This window comes from Scyliorhinus torazame, chromosome 13 (assembly GCF_047496885.1).
Source record: "Scyliorhinus torazame isolate Kashiwa2021f chromosome 13, sScyTor2.1, whole genome shotgun sequence".
Lineage (NCBI taxonomy): Eukaryota > Metazoa > Chordata > Chondrichthyes > Carcharhiniformes > Scyliorhinidae > Scyliorhinus > Scyliorhinus torazame.
The window spans coordinates 82,879,232-82,897,072 of NC_092719.1; the positions used below are offsets into that span (position 1 = coordinate 82,879,232).

Here is a 17,841-nt window from a genome sequence, read left to right on the forward strand (position 1 = left end):
CTGTGCTCCCACCCTGATACGATCACCCAACCAAACTGATCTCCCTGCTGGTGTGTGTGGGCCCAGCAACCACTCGATATCCCCAACCCGGAACAAGCTCACCAGATGGAATGAGGAAGGCCTGACAGTTGGGAGAACTGGGCAGGGCCGGGCCCTCAGCCCGGGAGGGGCCCAGCAAACAAACAGGACAAAGGGGCTTTACTCCCACCTTGTTTTTGTTGTTGTATTTCCTTCCCTCCCTCCTTCCTGCAGTCAATTCAGCAGTAGCCAGCACTGGAAACATCACTCAGCAACAGAGAAAGAGAGAGCAGGTACAGCCACTCAAGGTGGATTGGCCATGCTAAATTGCTCCTTAATTGGAAAAAATTAATTGGGTACTCTAAAAAAAGATTTTTAATGAAAAAGGAATGAATGGCTGCCACCTTGAGTAAAAATCATCCACCGATCCCCTCATGGTATACTTGATCATCTCAAGGTACAGAAATTCCATCAGGTCCCCTAACCAGGTGGAAGTCTTAGGCAGCACGGGGACCTCCACCTGAGCAGAACTCGCTCCCGAGTAATTAGCGAGATGAAAGCCAAGATATCTATCTTCGTTCCTGTCTGCAGCACAGGCGAGTCCAAAACTCCAAAAATGGCCACCAATGAGCACTGCACCAGTTTAATACCCAGAATCCTTGACATAATTTCAAAAAAGGAGACACAAAATTTAACTGGCGTTACAAAATTAAAATGTGAGTGTGGTTTGCCGGCCCCCTAGAGCAGCACTCACATCTGTCTTCTACCCCAGAGAAAGAACCCACCCACATGGATGACGGTAAAATGATATAGTGTAGATTTATTTGTTCTTCAGGGCAGCACGGTAGCATTGTGGATAGCGCAATTGCTTCACAGCTCCATGGTCCCAGGTTCGATTCCGGCTTGGGTCATTGTCTGTGCGGAGTCTGCACGTCCTCCCCGTGTCTGCGTGGGTTTCCTCCGGGTGCTCCGGTTTCCTCCCACAATCCAAAGATGTGCGGGTTAGGTGAATTGGCCAATGATAAATTGCCCTTAATGTCCAAATTGCCCTTGGTGTTGGGTGGAGGTGTTGAGTTTGGGTATGGTGCTCTTTCCAAGAGCCGGTGCAGACTCAAAGGGCCGAATGGCCTCCTTCTGCACTGTAAATTCAATGATAATCTATGATTAATCTAGGACAAAGGTTCGGCACAACATCGTGGGCCGAAGGGCCTGTTCTGTGCTGTATTTTCTATGCTCTATGTTCTATAAGCACTCTGGTCAGGTGCGCACCTTGAACTGTAACCTTGCATTTGAGGAGGTGAAGTTAACCCTATGAAGAGCCTCAATCCACACCCCCCTCCACCCCCTCCCAAAGATGCCACTACCACCGGGTTCCTCGAGAGTCTGGCCAGGGAGAATGGAAGAGGGGCCGTAACCAATGTCCTTAGATACAACCCTACGCAAGAGGCCTCCTCCATCCGACCCCACCGTGCACCTCAAACCATCTTCGCACTTTCCCAATGTTCGCCGCCCAGTAATAGAGCATCAGGTTTGGCCGCGCCAACCCACCTGATTGTCACCTCTCTGCAGAAAAGCTCTTCTAATCCTGGGAGTCTTTCCCACCCAAACAAAGGCAGTAAAACGTTAAATTTGACCGTGTGTACTCTACCTGCCAAGGTTAATGGGAGGACATCCCAGCTCTCAGCTCTTCAGGTCCCCCTTCACCTCTTCCACCAGACCGGTCAGGGTTTAACTTATGTAACATTGTCCAATTATGCGCCACCTGAATACCTAAATACCGAAACTGTGTCTTGGCCAGTTTAAAAGGCAACCTTCCCAGATCTGACCTCTTCCCCCAGGAATTTGCTGAGAACATCTTGCTCATATTCAATCTATACCCTGAAAAAGATCCATATTTTTTCAACAGTTCAATAATTTCTCCCATACCTGTGAGAGGATCAGAAACCTACAACAAATTATCCGCATAAAGGACCCTATGTTTCTCACCATCCCACCTCAATACCTTTCCATTCCCCTGACCACCCCTCCCTCAGCTGTCCACCCAACACCTCTCCCACCCTTTTCCCTCACCCTTCCAAACATATGCTAATCATCCCTCCCAGCTCTTTCCACCCTCAACACAGAAGACCCAACCAACCTAAACCCGTTTTGCAACACTCTTAGATATTGTCCAACTAGGGCTTTGTGTCGTTGCAGCAGAACCTCTTGTGTTCTGATTCTCTCGCTGTAAAGGCCAGCATTCCAATAAGTGGATCCCAAATTACCTTTCGGCCACCACTGTTTCTGGCTTTTCAGCATTTTGGAAGTATTTGGTTTTATACTTCTAGGTTCAACAATGATCTTGGACCTAATATTTGTCTATATTAAAATTTATTTGCCAGTATTTTACCCATTTGCTTACTCGAGACTAGAATATACAACTATGAATTGTGTTCCAGAACTAGCCACACCCCTACATAGCTGTTCCAACACCGACCTGACAAGGTGCAAAAGAAGTTAACAAGCACAAATAAAGCAGCTGGTCACTCAATGAGTGTAGATAATTATTGAGTGTAAATGTGGGAATTTGGTGGGTGAAGAAATTCTAAGGGTTAATTTTAAGGATTAATCTTCTAAAAGCTAGTCTAGTTTGCATTTAGAATTTAACTACAATTTACTGTCAGAGCAAGTTAATTTTCCTTCTGTCTTAGACAGGGATAATAATAATAATCTTTATTGTCACAAGTAGGCTTACATTAACACTGCAATGAAGTTACTGTGAAAGCTTCCTACAGGAGAGACAGCTGCAGTTAGTTAATTAGATAGCTACTTTGAACAAGATTCTCTAGCCAGCCTTGCTGATTTATTTCTGTAGAATTTCAGCTCATTTAAATATAGGTAGCCTTGCTAAGCACTTGAAGTATGCAACCACGAAGATAACAGCTCATCAATGAGTGCAGCTAGTTACAGAGTATGAACTTGAGAATTTGTTGAGTAGGGCCGTTCATGTAAATAGGTCCTTTACCTTTTAGTTTACAAGAGCATGGAGAGCGGTGGACAGTTTAAAAGAGCAAGGAGAGTGGTGGACCAGTTTAAAAGAGGACGGAGAATGGTAGACCAGCTTAAAAGAGCGGGGGACCAGATTAAAAGACCACGGAGAGCGGTCGACCAGTTTCAAAGAGCAGGAGAGGAATTGTAGTGGGAGGGGAAGGATCCAGTATTTGTGGTCCACAGAGTTACCAGTGAGATAGATAGGACTAGGAAATGATTCTACTTTGGGAATATGAGCCGCTAGGGGCTAAATTTAAAAGCAGAACTCAAAGATAATTATCTCTGAATAATTACCCAAGTCACTAGCAGATTATCCTAGGATCAATAAGGTTACCAAGATAAATGAGTGGCTCTAAATTTGGTGTGGGCAGAATAGGTTTTCATTCATGGGGCACTGACACTAGTACTGGGAAATGTGGGAGCTGTATCATTGGTACGGTCTGCATTTCAATCTTGCTTGGATCAGTATTCTGGCAAGTTGCATAACTAGGATGGTAGAGAGGGCTTTACATAGAAACATAGAAAATAGAGGACTAGGTCATTTGGCCCTTCGCGTCTGCTCCGTCTTTCAATATGATCACGTCTGACCTTCTATCTCAACACTGTCTCATGACCATACTCCCATGCTCTCCCCAGACCTCTTGACGCCTTTAGTCTAGAAATCTATTTTCTTCTTAAATATATTCAGCGACATGGACTCCGCAGCCTTTTGTAGTACAGAATCCCACAGGTTCACCACCCGTTAAGTGAAGATGTTTCTCCTCAACTCAGTCCAAAATGGTCTCTCATGTCCTGAGTCTCTGCATCCTTGTGCAAAGGAAACAACATCCCTGCATCCAGTCCTGTCAGACTTTTATGTTTCGATGAGATCCCCTCTCATTCTTCTAAACTCCAATGAATAAAGGCCTAGTCAACCCAATCTCTCCTCATAAGACAATCCTACCATCTCAGGAATCAGTCAAGTGAACCTCACTGCACCCCCTCTGTGACAGGTATATACTTCCTCAGGTAAACAGACCACAACTGCACACACAATACTCCAGGTGTGGTCTCACCAAGCCCCTGTACAGGTGCAGTAAGGCATCCTTGCTCCTGTACTCAATTCCTATTTGCAATGGAAGCCAATAAACCATTTGTCTTTTTAAAAATCCAATTAAGGGGCAATTTAGAGTGGCCAAACCACCTACCTTGCACATCTTTGGGTTGCGGGGGCGAGACTCAGGAAGACACGGGGAAAATGTGCAAACTCCAGACAATGACCCAGGGCCAGGATTGAACCCTGGTCATCAGTGCCTTGAGGCAGCAGTGCTAACCACTGCGCCATCCTGCCACCCACCATTTGCCTTCTTAACTGCTTGCAGCACCTACATGCTTGCTTTCAGTGATTGGTTTACAAGGGCACCCAGGTCCCATTGTCCATCAACATTTCCCCATCTATCATCATTTAAATAATACTCTGCCATTTTGTTTGTCGTATTGAAGTGGATACCTTCACACTTATCTACGCAATACTACATCTGCCATGAATTTGCCCACTCACTCAACTTGTCTAAATCGCCCTTCTTAACATCCTCGCCACTCACATTCGCATCAAGTTCCAAGCAAACTTGGAAACATTTGGTTCCCTCATTCATACCATTGCGTAGTGAATAGCTGGTGCCCAAGCACTGATACCTGCGGTACCCCACTGGTCACACCGCCTGCCACTCTGAAGAAGACCCATTTATTCCTACTCTCACCAATTCTCAATCCATACTAATGTACTGCCCCCAATCCCATGCGCTTTAATTTTGCATACTAACCACTTATGTGGGATCTTATCAACATTTTTCTGAAAATCCAAATACACCACATCCACTGGTGCTCTCTTATATATTCTGCTTATTATGTCTTCTAAAAATTCCACTAAGTTTATCAAACAGGATTTCCAAATAATGGGAGCGAGAGATCAAGTGAGGAAAGATGTGAAAATTTAAAGGGATGACAAGGCAAGAGAACAGAGTAAAAATAAGGGAAATGATAATCCGAGCACAGCAGGAAAGGACAGAGAGTAGTGCGGCAGCAGATGAGGCTAGAGATTGCAAAAATAGTAAAATGTCAGAGCTAAAGGCTGTCTGAATGTCATAGAATTTACAGTGCAGAAGGAGGCCATTCGGCCCATCGAGTCTGCACCGGCTCCCGGAAAGACCACCCTACCCAAGGTCAACACCTCCACCCTATCCCCATAACCCAGTAACCCCACCCAACACTCAGGGCAATTTTGGACACTAAGGGCAATTTATCATGGCCAATCCACCTAACCTGCACATCTTTGGATTGTGGGAGGAAACCGGAGCACCCGGAGGAAACCCACGCACACACGGGGAGGACGTGCAGACTCCGCACAGACAGTGACCCAAGCCGGAATTGAACCTGGGACCCTGGAGCTGTGAAGCAATTGTGCTATCCACAATGCTACCGTGCTGTAGCAAATGTGTGTAGCATTTGCAATAAAATATAGGAATTAACAGTTCAAATAGAAATAATTATACATGAAGTAATGGCCATCAATGTACCAGAAAGAGGTGAAGGTGTATTCTTGTCTATGACTAGATCAAAAAATATTCCATGTACCCCCATGAAAATATAGGCATCACGAGTTGTCATTACAATGCCATTTATTTGGGGGATTTTAGATGACTACAGGAGACGTTGTTTGTTTAACATCTGCAACATTTACAAGTGTTGAAATGTCATCAACCCAAAATGTTAAATCCATTTTTCTTTCTCAACAGGTGCTGCTTCATCGACTGAGTATTTTCAGCATTTTCTGTTTACAACATCCACAGCATTTTTGCCTTTGAAATGTATAATTTGTCTTACTCACCTCCGGGCAGTATGACAATCATCTGCTTTAAACACATAGAACAGTGTTCTCTTATGAAGCAACTGGAAAATCACTTTGGGGTCTGAAAGGTCGTCCTGGACTTCAGAAACTGTGAATCCGAGCAATGGTTGGCTCTCTGATGCAGCTACATCCTTTAAAAAACAGACATTGGAGATAAACGTTTGTACAGGCTTTAAGTATGTCAAGCATTTTAAATAAAACTAATGTTACGTAATCTATAATAAGTTATCTAAAATTGTCTTTTTTGGTCACATTGGTCCATGTATGGAGCTGCGGCAGTCACAAATAACGTTAAAAAATAATGTTTTTCCAATTAAGGGGCAATTTAGTGTGGCCAATCCACCTACCCTGTACACCTTTTGGGTTGAGGGGGTGAGACTCACACAGACACGGGGAGAATGAGTAATCAGTGACCCAGGGCCGGGATTGAACCCGGGTCCTCAGTGCCGTGAGGCAACAGTGTTAACCAATGCGCCACTGTGCTGCCCTCACAAGCAACATTGAAAACCATACTTGCATTAATTTTCATATTACGAGCTGTTGATACTAATGATTTAAAATTATCCACTGGTGAAGCAGCACCTTTTTCTGAACCTCCGTATCCACAAATTCAATGATGCTAATCAACAAATAAAAAATCTAAATGTCAAGTAGAATTGTGCCTTGAAGGCTAGACTGGCAGGGCTCAGGTCCACAGAGTTGGACTCTCAACCTGCGGTAGCTGTGGTCCTTTCTATTTTAATGCATTTCAAACATCACAGAAAAATCACTGAACAATACTCTCCTATGAGATTAAGATTTTTAAAATCTTCTGCTTCTTCCCTTCCCTCATCCGCTACTTTGTCTAAAATATTACGAGTACAAGGCATTCCAAATATTCAACGTCTTCAAATTGGCAATTATCCACGAATGAGCCTCGAAAGTTTATTTTTAGTTTTAAAATTAATTTTACGGGATGTGGACGTCGCTGGTTAGGCCAGCATTTATTGCCCATCCCTAGTTGCCCTTCAGAAGGTGGTGGTGAGTTGTCTTTTTGAACCGCTGCAGTCCTTGAGGTGTAGGTACACCCACTGTGCTGTTAGGCAGGGAGTTCCAGGATTTTACCCGAGCGGCATATTTCCAAGTCACGGTGGTGCGTGATTTGGAGGAGAACCTCCAGGTGGTGGGGTTCCCAGGTTTCTGCTGCCCTTGTCCTTCTTGATGGTAGCGGTCCTGGGTTTGGAAGGTGCTGTCTAAGAAACCTTGGCGAGTTACTGCAGTGCATCTTGTAGATGGCACACATGTCTTTCACTGTTGATCGGTGGTGGAGGGTTTGATTGTTTGTGGAAGGGGGAGCAATTAAGCGGACTGCTTTGTCCTGTATGGTGTCAAGCTTCTTGAGTGTTGTTGGAGCTGCACTCATCCAGGCAAGGGGAGAGTATTCCATTACACCTGAATTGTGCCTTGTAGATGGTGGACAGGCTTTGGGGGGGGTCAGGTGATGAGTCACTCACCGTAGGATTCCTAGCCTTTGATCTGCCCTGGTAGACACAGTATTAATATGGCTAGTTCAGTTCAGTTTCTAATCAATGGTAACCCCCAGGATATTGATTGTGGGGGATTCAGCGGTGGTAATACCATTTAATTTCAAGGGGCGATAGTTAGATCCTCTCTTGTAGGAGATAGTCATTACCTGGCACTTGTGTGGCGCGAATGTAACTTGCTACTTGTCAGCCCAAGCCTGGATATTGTCCATGTTTTGCTGCATTTGGACATGGACTGTTTCAGTGTCCAAGGACTTGAGAATGGTGAACATTGCGCAATCATAAGAGAAAATCCCCAGTTCTGACCTTATGATGGAAGGGAGGTCATTGATGAAGCAGTTGAAGATGGTTGAGCCGAGAACACTACCCTGAGGAACGTCTCCTGGAGCTGAGATGATTGACCTCCAACCACCACAACCATCTTCCTTTGTGCCAGGTATGACTCCACTAGCAGAGGGTTTCTCCCCTGATTCCCATTGACTCCAGTTTAGCTCGGACTCCTTGATGCCATACTCAGTCAAATGCTGCCTTGATATCAAGGGCAGCCACTCTCACCTCACCTCTGGCATTCAGTTATTTTATCCATGCTTGAACCAAGCCTGTAATGAGGTCAGGAGCCGAGTGAACCTGGCGGAGCCCAAACTGAGCATCCATGAGCAGGTTACTGCTGAGTAAGTGCCACTTGATAGCATCTTTGCTGACTCCTTCCACCACTTTGATGATGATGGCGAATAGGTGATGATGATTGGTAGGGTGGTAATTGGCTAGGTTGGATTTGTCTTGTTTCATGAGTACGGGACACACTTGAGCAATTTTCCACATTGCCGGCTAGATGCCAGTGTTACAGCTATAGGACACACCTGGGCAATGCCAGTGTTGTAGTTGTATGGGAACAGCGTGGCTAGTGGCGCGGCAAGTTCGGGTGGTCCGTCCGGTTTCATTCCTTTTTTGTGTTTCCGTAGCTGTTGAATACAACTGAGTGGCTTGCTAGTCCATTTCAGAGGGCATTAATGAGTCAACCACATTGCTGTGGGTCTGGAGTCACATGTAGGCCAGACCAGGTAAGGATGGCAGATTTCCTTCCCTAAAGGACATTAGTGAACCAGATGGGTTTTTACAACAATTGACAATGGTTTCATGGTTATCATTAAACTAATTCCAGGTGTTTTACTGAGTTTAAATTTCATCACCTGCCTTGGTGGGATTCAAACCTGTGTCCCCAGATCATTATCCTGGGTCTCTGGATTACTAGTCCAGCAACAATACACCACCGCCTCCCAAAAGTAAATGCATTGGAGGTTATTCTGGCAACACAAGTGAACCAGATCTCTGCTCACATATCTACCCATATGATTGAATCATCAGAAACTGATCTGTTGGATGAGTTCACAACAGTCTAGTCAATTAAGAGAATTCCACCTCAGGAGAACAAGTATAAAAAATGTATTACAATGCGATAGTGTGCTGTGTTAATACAAGAACCAATAACTGCACTTAATGCACTACAAATATATTTCTGTTTTCATCAGTTACTTGTTTCACAGTTGCAGGCATTCAACTGACAGATAAGCATATACCTATGCAGTGGTTGGACAGACCCTTACCTCACTGGCAGCATAAGTATATAACACCTTATCCTGAATGACAAACCAGAGCCGTTTCCATGGTTTCTTAATCCCTTTAGACCTATAAAGGTAGCCACTCATAGATGAAGCTCCAGTGTTAGCAGATACCTGAAATAAATGAGTCATGTTAGTTCCACTCCATTGATTGCACCTTTGCCTCTGGACCACAGAGGATTTACAGACTTCTAAGCCCAGACCCAGGACTTAGTCTTACAATCAATGTTGATACTCTAGCACAGTATATATGCAGTATGCAGGCCTTAGAAGGGATCTTTCCAGATAAGACATTGAATTGTTTCCCTGTCTACCTGCTCCAGTGATTAATATGAATGTTAAAGATGGAAGAAATACAACATGAATTTCCTCACTCAATCAATCTGAATGACAATTATCAGGATTTCAATTCATTGTTGTTTATGGGGTCTTGTTATACATGCTATTTCTGGCGACGTTATCTGAAACCAGTGTTTTTACTAAAATGCTAATGGTACCCTGTTCAACTTCACCACCCTTTCTCTTGACTCCACTACTATCACTAAATTATTATACTGCATATCCAACATAGTCTACTGGATGAGCAGAGATTTTCTCCAATTAAAAACTGAACTAAATTCTAAATGGCTGAAGCCATTGATCCCACCACAAATTTTGTTCTCTAGCTTTCCACTTTATGGCAACTGTCTGGTGCTGAACCAGACTGTTTGCAACCATGGTGTCGTACTTGAACCAGAGATGAACTCCCAGTCACTTAGAATCATAGAACAGTTACAGAACAGAAGGAGGCCATTTCATCCGTTCAGTCTGCATCAGCTCTCTGCAAGAGCAATTCAGCCAGTTGCACTTCCCTCCCTTTTCTTTTAACCCTACTTTAAAAAAACTCTTTCAAGTGCTTATCCAACTCCCTTTTGAAAACCACGATTCCATCTGCCCCCATCACATTCATAAGCAGCGCACTTCAGATCACAACCACACTCAGCACGAGAACTTTTCACACGTCGCTGTTGGTTTCTCGCTATGTACTGTCTCGACTTGTGATTTTTTAACATCTCCAATCTCCTCTCAACCTTCTCTTCTCAGAAGAGAACAGCCCAGCTTCTCCAATATATCCTCGCAACTGATATCCATCATCCTTGGAACCATTCAAGCCCGCTCTACCATTCATCAAGATCATATCTGACCTACTTGTGGTCTCAGCTTTACTTTCCTGCCTGCTCCTATAACCCACTCTGCCTTGTCTCAGAAAATTCTATCTAACTCAGGGTTTAATAGATTTAAAAATGCAGCCTTCGCTACTTCTGGGCAAGAGAATCCCACACTCCAATGATCCTCCAAGAAAAAACATTCTCATCTCTGTCTTAAAAGGGCGAGGCCATATTCTTAAACTATGCCCTCGAGTTCTGGTTTCCCCACAAGAGGAAATATCCTCCCAGTATTATTACTCATTTATATGAATCTTTTCAGTAACCTCTCTAAAGCCTTCAAGTCCTTTCTAGCTGTGGTGCCCAGAATTGGACAAAATACTCCTGGAGCCGATTTTCTTTTTGGTAAAACAAATGCAAAGTAGTACCCCAGGTATGCCCTCTGCCTCGATGCATAGATCTCCTAATTGGACCCAGCCCTCCTCTCAGAGATGACTTCTGGATTCTCCTTAATGTTAGTTACCAGTTCTTATTTACCTTTTAACTTCCTCTCTGAACTTTCTACCTTCAGTCTGGTTCATTTGTATCATCAACCTGACATCTGTACTACACCCTTTTTCTGCTTTATCTTACTCCCTGCCGCTTTTGTTATCCAAGCCCATCAGCAAGACCGCCTATTTCCATCTCCGGAACATTGCCTGAATCAGTCCCGTCTCAGCTCATCTGCCACCGGAACCCTCATTCATATCTTTTGTACTTGTAATACGACTATTATAACGCACTCCTGAACCAGACTCAGCCATCTTAATGCACATCTGGCTGGCCTCGCACCATCCGTTATCTTAAAGCCATCCAAACATTGCTACCTGTGTCCTGATTCACTATCAAGTCCTAATGAACCACCACCCATCCCTGTGCTCACCGACTTACATTGACTCCTGGTCAAGCACACCTCCACTGCAAATCTTATCCTTGTTTTAAAGTCTCTTCAAGGCCTCATCCTTCACTACCTCCAGCCCTACAATGTTCCGAGGTACCTTTGTCCATTTATTTCTGTCTCCTTGAGAATCCCCGATTGCTCCACCAATGGTGGCCATGTCCTCAATTGCTGAAGCCCTAAATCCTACCTTTCCTGTCAAACCTTTTTGCCTCCCTACTGCTCTTTCCTCTTTTAGGACGTTCCTCCAAAAGCATCTTTCACCAAGCTTTTTGCTATCGACCTTAATCAAATTGTGAATCAAATTTTGCTTCTTCACACGCCTGTGGCCTTGGAACATTTTGTTTGTCAAAGGCAAATGTAGAAATGCTATACAAATGCAATTTCTATTACAATATGCTTTAAGAACAAACAACCAGGGACACAAAACAAAAATATAAAAGCAAATTCAACAAAATAGTAACCCACTTTTGGATTTCCCCCTTCCCCCTGAAAACCAGAATTAAAAATCAAGTCACGGTAGGGCAATATGTTGTGGTTTTAACTTTCTGGAAACAAAGTGGAACATGAGCTTCCTAATAGTGAAATGTGAGGAGAAAGACTCACATTCATACCCAGTGCAGATCACCCAGAGGAATCAGAAGTGGTGCTGGAGTAAGGAAAAAAAGCATATATTGTCAAGCCGAATGACAATCATAGGAGGATGAAAGAACGCAAGAAAGAGCTAGACTGAGATCAGAGTGCTAGCTTGGAGTTTGGAGCTCCTGAGCTGACATCAGGAGTCAAAAGTGATAAGGAGCAAGTGGAACCAGCTTATTGGGCGAGTACAGTCAGGGAAATATTTACTACTTCGATCGCTCATTGTTTGTAAGGTCTATATTTTGTGGTCTATATTCTGTAGTAACGAGGACCAGGGAAGAAAGACCCTATGGTAATTGGTATTATTTGATTAAGTATCTTCTAAAGGGTTTAATTTAATGGGGTAAATCATGGCAGAAGAGCTCAAAGCCATTATGTGCTCCTCCTACTATATGTAGGAGGCCAGGAATATTTCCAGTGCCTGAGGCCAGCATGTGTGCAAGAAGTGTCTCCAGCTACAACTCCTGGCAGCCTGAGTTTCAGAGCTGGAGCAGTGGCTGGAGATACTGTGGGGCATCCATGCGGCAGAGAGTACTGTGGATAGCATGTAGAGAGAGGCTGTCACACAGCAGGGCAATACTCCACAGGCAGGAAGGGAATGGGTGACCACCGGGCACAGCAAGAGGACTTGACAGGCAATACAGGATCTCCTGTGGCCATGCCCCTGCAAAACCGATATAACACTTTGGATACTGTTGGGGGTAATGACCTCTCAGGGTAAAGCAGTAACAGCTAAATTAATTGCACCACAGTTGGCTCTACTGCACGGGTGAGGTGTACGATGGGTGGGAATCCAATAGTTTTAGGGGATTCAATTGTAAGGGAAAGAGCGAGGCGTTTCTTTGGGCGTAAATGAGACTCCAGGATGATATGTTGCCTGCCTAGTGCTCTGGTCAAGGATGTCGTCGAGCGGCTACCAAGACATTTGGGAGGGGTGGGTGAACATTCAGTGGTACAAATTATATAGGTAACAAAAGGGATGAAAGCAGAATATAGGGAGTAAAGAAGTAAATTGAAAAGGAGAACCTCAAAGGTAGTGATCTCAGGATTACTATCAGTGCCACGTGCTAGTCAGAGCAGAATTAGCAGGATATGTCCCAGGACTGAGATGAGGAGAAATTTCTTCACCCAGAGAGTTGTCGGCCTGTGGAATTTGCTACCACAGAAAGCAGTTGAGACCAAAACATTGATGTTGTTAAGAAGGAGTTAGAGGTAACAGATCTTGGGGTTAAAGCGATTAAAGGATATGGGGGGGGAAAGTGGGAACTGGTTACTGAGTTGGATGATTAGCCATGATCATAATGGATGGCACAACAGGTTCGAAGGGCGATTGGCCTACTCCTGCTCCTATTTTCTATGTTTCAACAGTCGATATACAGCCTTAAGAATTGCAATAAAAACCCAGAACAAACTGTACAAGGGTTCACACACCACTGGAAAAGCAGATTCCAACTTTGATCACAATACAGGAGTAATTTATATTTTATTTAAAAAGACCAATAAATCTTTGGAGGACCGAGTACATAAAAGCAGTAATGTGACATTCCCAATACAATGCATTTTTGATATTAATAGTAGAAAAATGGAACAGTGCTGTAAGCCCATATTCTTGTAAGAAAGATCATCAACTAGAAAAAAGGTTTGAATCAATATAACTGGTAATGGTGCAAAGCGTAAGCACTTGGACTGTCATTTGTACAGTCATTCTTTCTATTTTCTACCAATTGATAATAGCCAACTGTCTGTCACCTTTGACAAAGATTTATCCGGACTCGAAACTTTGGCTCTGTTCTCTCTCCTCAGATGCTGTCAGATCTGCTGAGACTGTCCAGTATTTTCTGTTATTGTGTCTGTCAGCTTTTCTTCATTAGTACAATATTTGAGACAAGACAATAACTAATAGCCTTTCCATTTATTGAAATGTGCACATGGAGAGCTCTGGCAGTACCCATTGCACAGTAGTGTGACCGAGAGGCCACTTTCCTCACTGGCAGGAAGTCCCAGAAAAGGGTACAGAGCATTTTATTCTTGCTTTGGTGTCTTATATTTGTTGCACCTGGAATACAGTTTGATGAAGATCAGTTAAAGCTCAGTGCCCTCACTTACTTCTTTCAGTGCTGCAGGAATTTTCTTGTGCTTCCGTCCTGAAGAATGCTGAATGCTGTGAAAAACCGAGGTGAGGGCACTTGATGATCTGTGAGTCGGAGACATCATCTTCGTATCAGATGACTGTTCTTCTAATTAACGGAGGCAAGTGGATTAATTTTAATATTAGCACTAAAATCCCAAACAAGATTTTTTTAAAAACGCAGCTAATTTGAACCCTTCCAGTACCAAACTGGTTTCTGTAGTTTGGGAAAAAAGAGTGGGGGTGGCCTGGAGGATGAGTGAAACAGCAAGATCCCTTTTTCACATCTAAACGTTTAAAGAGTTTTGCGATTTTAATGATTCAGTGATTGAATGTAAAAGCTTTGTGCTTTTTATAATTTTTTTTTCTCCACTTGAGGATTCTGAGTGAGGGTGGGGGAAGACCATGGAAATATCCTTTGTTCTCTACTGCTCTTGGCTGTACCAAAAGAATTGTAGAGCAATTGTACAAATTATTCAACAAAAAGATTTCTGTCCCTATGGGGAGTCTACATGGGTTGGAAGAATGGTTATTTCTACTGGATTTTCTGAAATATAATTAATATACTCCTTGGGCATGAACCTTTCTAATGTTAATCTTTTCCTTACCTCTCTTTTGCAGTTCTGAAAAGCAGTGATCACAAACTCTAGCAGGTTGGTTTTTAAGGTAGTCCAGGTTAAATTTGTTTGATGAGCAGGCCTGACAAACAATCTGAAAGATAAATTTATATTATACATGTGCTCAACAAGAACTTCAACTAGCTGGGTACTACATTAAACTGAATAACAAAATAACTATTTGGCTGAGGTGCACAGAATAAATCTGTTGAAACTTACATTTACAAAAGCAGTAGCCACAAATATCTCTCAAATATAATTGGCACTGCCAAATGAGCAAATCTACTGTAAGTTTTTAGGCATTAGTATCTGATTTTAATACTTGAATCGGCACAATCATGTGCACAATAAATATTACTACTTGTTCCTACTCTTAACCATCAAGTAACTTATGTTTCAATTTAGGCTACTTCTCAACAAATTATTTTTAATGTTCACAAGATTAGCTTCCATTATCAACACTTGTTCTTTTCCTATGAACTCAAACTTAACTTTAAACATGAAATATTTGTAACTGTATTGGTAAAGGAATATACAAATAATGCCATTAGAGTGCATACTGGAAGTAAAACGGTCTACTCAATACGGGCGACACTGGGGATTCTATTATCTGGGGCAGAATTCCAGTGGTTGGGACTTCCGTCCACAACAACATTGATCCATTTTCCTAGTTAGGGATTATCGTATTTGTATGGTTGGCTCTTGGTAGATTTTCCGGCTATCAAGAGGAACCTGGCAGTGCAAGCAAGGAAACACTGAAACTGCTGCAACAGAGACACAACTGCAGCACCAGAAAAGGTGAAGGGGGAACCATAAAGTAGAAGTAGCATCGCACAGATCAGAGGAAAGGCTCTTAATTAAGGTCTCAGCCACAATAAAGATCTTCTGCAGGTATATAAAAATGTATCTGGATTTGCATTTGAAGTGATATAACCTGCAAGGCTATGTACCAGGTGCTGGGAAATGTGATTAAAACAAGTGGCTAGTTTTTTCTCTGGCTGGCTTGAGACCTTTCCCTCCACTGAGGGAACTCAAGAGTCTTCACCACCACTTCCTTGGATCTGCTGATACTTTCCCGTGGCAACTCACCCCAGGAAGCAATATAACTGGGGTGGAAAGAAAATCCCCACCGACCCAATTATCATATTGTGGCCAGAGCAGGAGTGGCCAACTATGATTCAGGCAGAGGGAGCAGGGCCCTGGTCAGGTCAGTGAATTAGCAGTTAGTCTCGCTATCTGAATTTTCTAACATTCTGTAGAACATCCCAGCTGAGTTCTAGCAGGATAATGGAGGAAAAACAGTCCCCACCATTATCCCTTGTGAACAGGATCATCAAACAATTGAGACTAAAAAACCCCAATGTGTGTTAAAAATATAGTGAGTCAAGAATAAATCAACAGTAAGTTGCATTACATTATTGGTTTAAACTGTTTTCTATTAATCAAAATAAAGCTCTTTTATCTGTAGGTCCAATCCTGACGTAATCATTAAATCTACTGACAAGGAGGCTGTTATTTGGTTAACAGATTTCTACCTCAGAGATAGAACAGCAAATCTTTGAAATCTCCGTCTACCTCTCCCTGATTCACAAATCTACCTCTCCCTGGTTCACAAACCTATCAGTGAACATAAAACCATCGTTTCTCAGGCCTTTCTTCCTTGGGAGATCTTCCTCCTGCCACATGGCCTCAAACATTAAAGTTGTCGAGGGCAGCACGGTGGCGCAGTGGGTTAGCCCTGCTGCCTCACGGCGCCAAGGTCCCAGGTTCGATCCCGGCTCTGGGTCACTGTCCGTGTGGAGTTTGTACATTCTCCCCGTGTTTGCGTGGGTTTCGCCCCCACAACCCAAAGATGTGCAGGCTAGATGGATTGGCCACGGTAAATTGCCCATTAATTGGAAAAAATGAATTGGGTACTCTAAATTTTTAAAAAAACATTAAAGTTGTCTACTCTCACACTGCCTGCTCCCATCTCCTTCCCAAAATCCATACGCAGGACTGTCCTGATAGAGCCACTGTTTCAGCCTGTTCTTGGAACTGATTATCTTTCCATCACACTATTTTTCTCCTCTTCTGACCTACATCTGAGACTAATGCCCTGTACCACTTTTCCAGTTTTAAGAACTTAATAAATAGTAGACCATACAGCTGATTGTCCCTGCTTCCCCATTCAATGCGATCACCATTGATCTTTGACTTCAATTTCACTCTCCCACCCACTTCCCAAATCCCTTGCTTCTCAGAGAACAAAAATGTATCTCAGCTTTAAATATATTCAAAGATGGGGCATCCACAACCCTTTTTGATCGAGAATTCTAAAGTTTTACAGTGCTGAGTGAAGAAATTTCTTCTAATCTCAGTCCTAAATAATAATCCCCTTATCCCGAGACTGTGTCCTTGTGTTTTCCCCAGCCAAGGGAAAAAATCTTTGTGTCTACCTAATGAAGTCCCTTTAGAATTTTGTATATTTCAATGAATCATCTTTCAATCTTCTACATTCCAGAGAATATAGACCCAATTTACTCAGCCTCTTGTACTAGGACAACCCTCTCATCCCTGGGCCCAATCTCGTGAACCTTTGTTGTACTGCCTCCAATGCAAGTATATCTTTCCTTAAATATGGAGATCAAAACTGCATACAGTACACCAGGTGCTGCCTCACCAAAACCTTGTACAGCTCCAGTAAGACGTCTTTATTCTTGTACTTTAATACCCTTGCAATAAAGGCTATATGCCATCTGTCTTCCTAATTGTTTGTTGTATCTGAATGCAAACTTTGTGCCCCTTGTACGAGTACAATTAAACTCCTCTAAACATCAACATTTACAAGTTTGATGCCGTTTCTAAAAAATTCTGTTTTTCCAATCTTACGATCAAAGTGAATAACTTGCCCACATTATGCACCTTCTGCCACCTGTTGCCCATTCACTTAACCTGTCTCAATGTTTTTGCAGCCTCTCTGTGCCCTCCTCACAGCTTACATTTACACCTAGCTTTGTATCATCAGCAAACTTTGTAAGACACTCACTCCCTCCAAATAAAAGGTGCTGCTGTGGGAATCTATATGGGTCCTAGCTAGGTCCACCTCACAATGGGATTCATTGAACATTCCTTTTTCAATTCCTACACGGGCCGACCTCTCTCATCTATTTTTTGAGCACATTGATAACTTTAGCGGTGCTGCCCTCTGCTCTTGCTTTGAGCTGGAAAATCTCTTCAACTTGGCTTCCAAATTCAATCCTATTCTTTATATATCCATCTTTTTTCTTATCTTCCTCAATTTTCATCTTGATGCATT

The 17,841-nt window shown here is 43.1% G+C and overlaps 1 protein-coding gene and 1 long non-coding RNA gene across 3 annotated transcripts in view; one reads left to right on the plus strand and one right to left on the minus strand.

Moving 5' to 3' along the window:
* Window positions 1-6,159, plus strand: part of LOC140388161 (uncharacterized) — a 90,272-nt gene extending 84,113 nt beyond the window's left edge. Inside the window, exon 2 of the long non-coding RNA XR_011934112.1 lies at window positions 5,823-6,159. This is a non-coding gene — a long non-coding RNA (uncharacterized lncRNA). The remainder of the gene's footprint in view (window positions 1-5,822) is intronic.
* Window positions 1-17,841, minus strand: part of fgd6 (FYVE, RhoGEF and PH domain containing 6) — a 312,715-nt gene that overhangs the window by 27,108 nt on the left and 267,766 nt on the right. For both annotated transcript variants that reach the window (XM_072471885.1, XM_072471884.1), the window contains 4 exons: window positions 14,535-14,637; window positions 13,905-14,035; window positions 9,063-9,191; window positions 5,915-6,066 (listed from right to left, as the gene is read on the minus strand). In XM_072471885.1, the coding sequence (XP_072327986.1) occupies window positions 5,915-6,066; window positions 9,063-9,191; window positions 13,905-14,035; window positions 14,535-14,637 (515 nt within the window). The remainder of the gene's footprint in view (window positions 1-5,914; window positions 6,067-9,062; window positions 9,192-13,904; window positions 14,036-14,534; window positions 14,638-17,841) is intronic.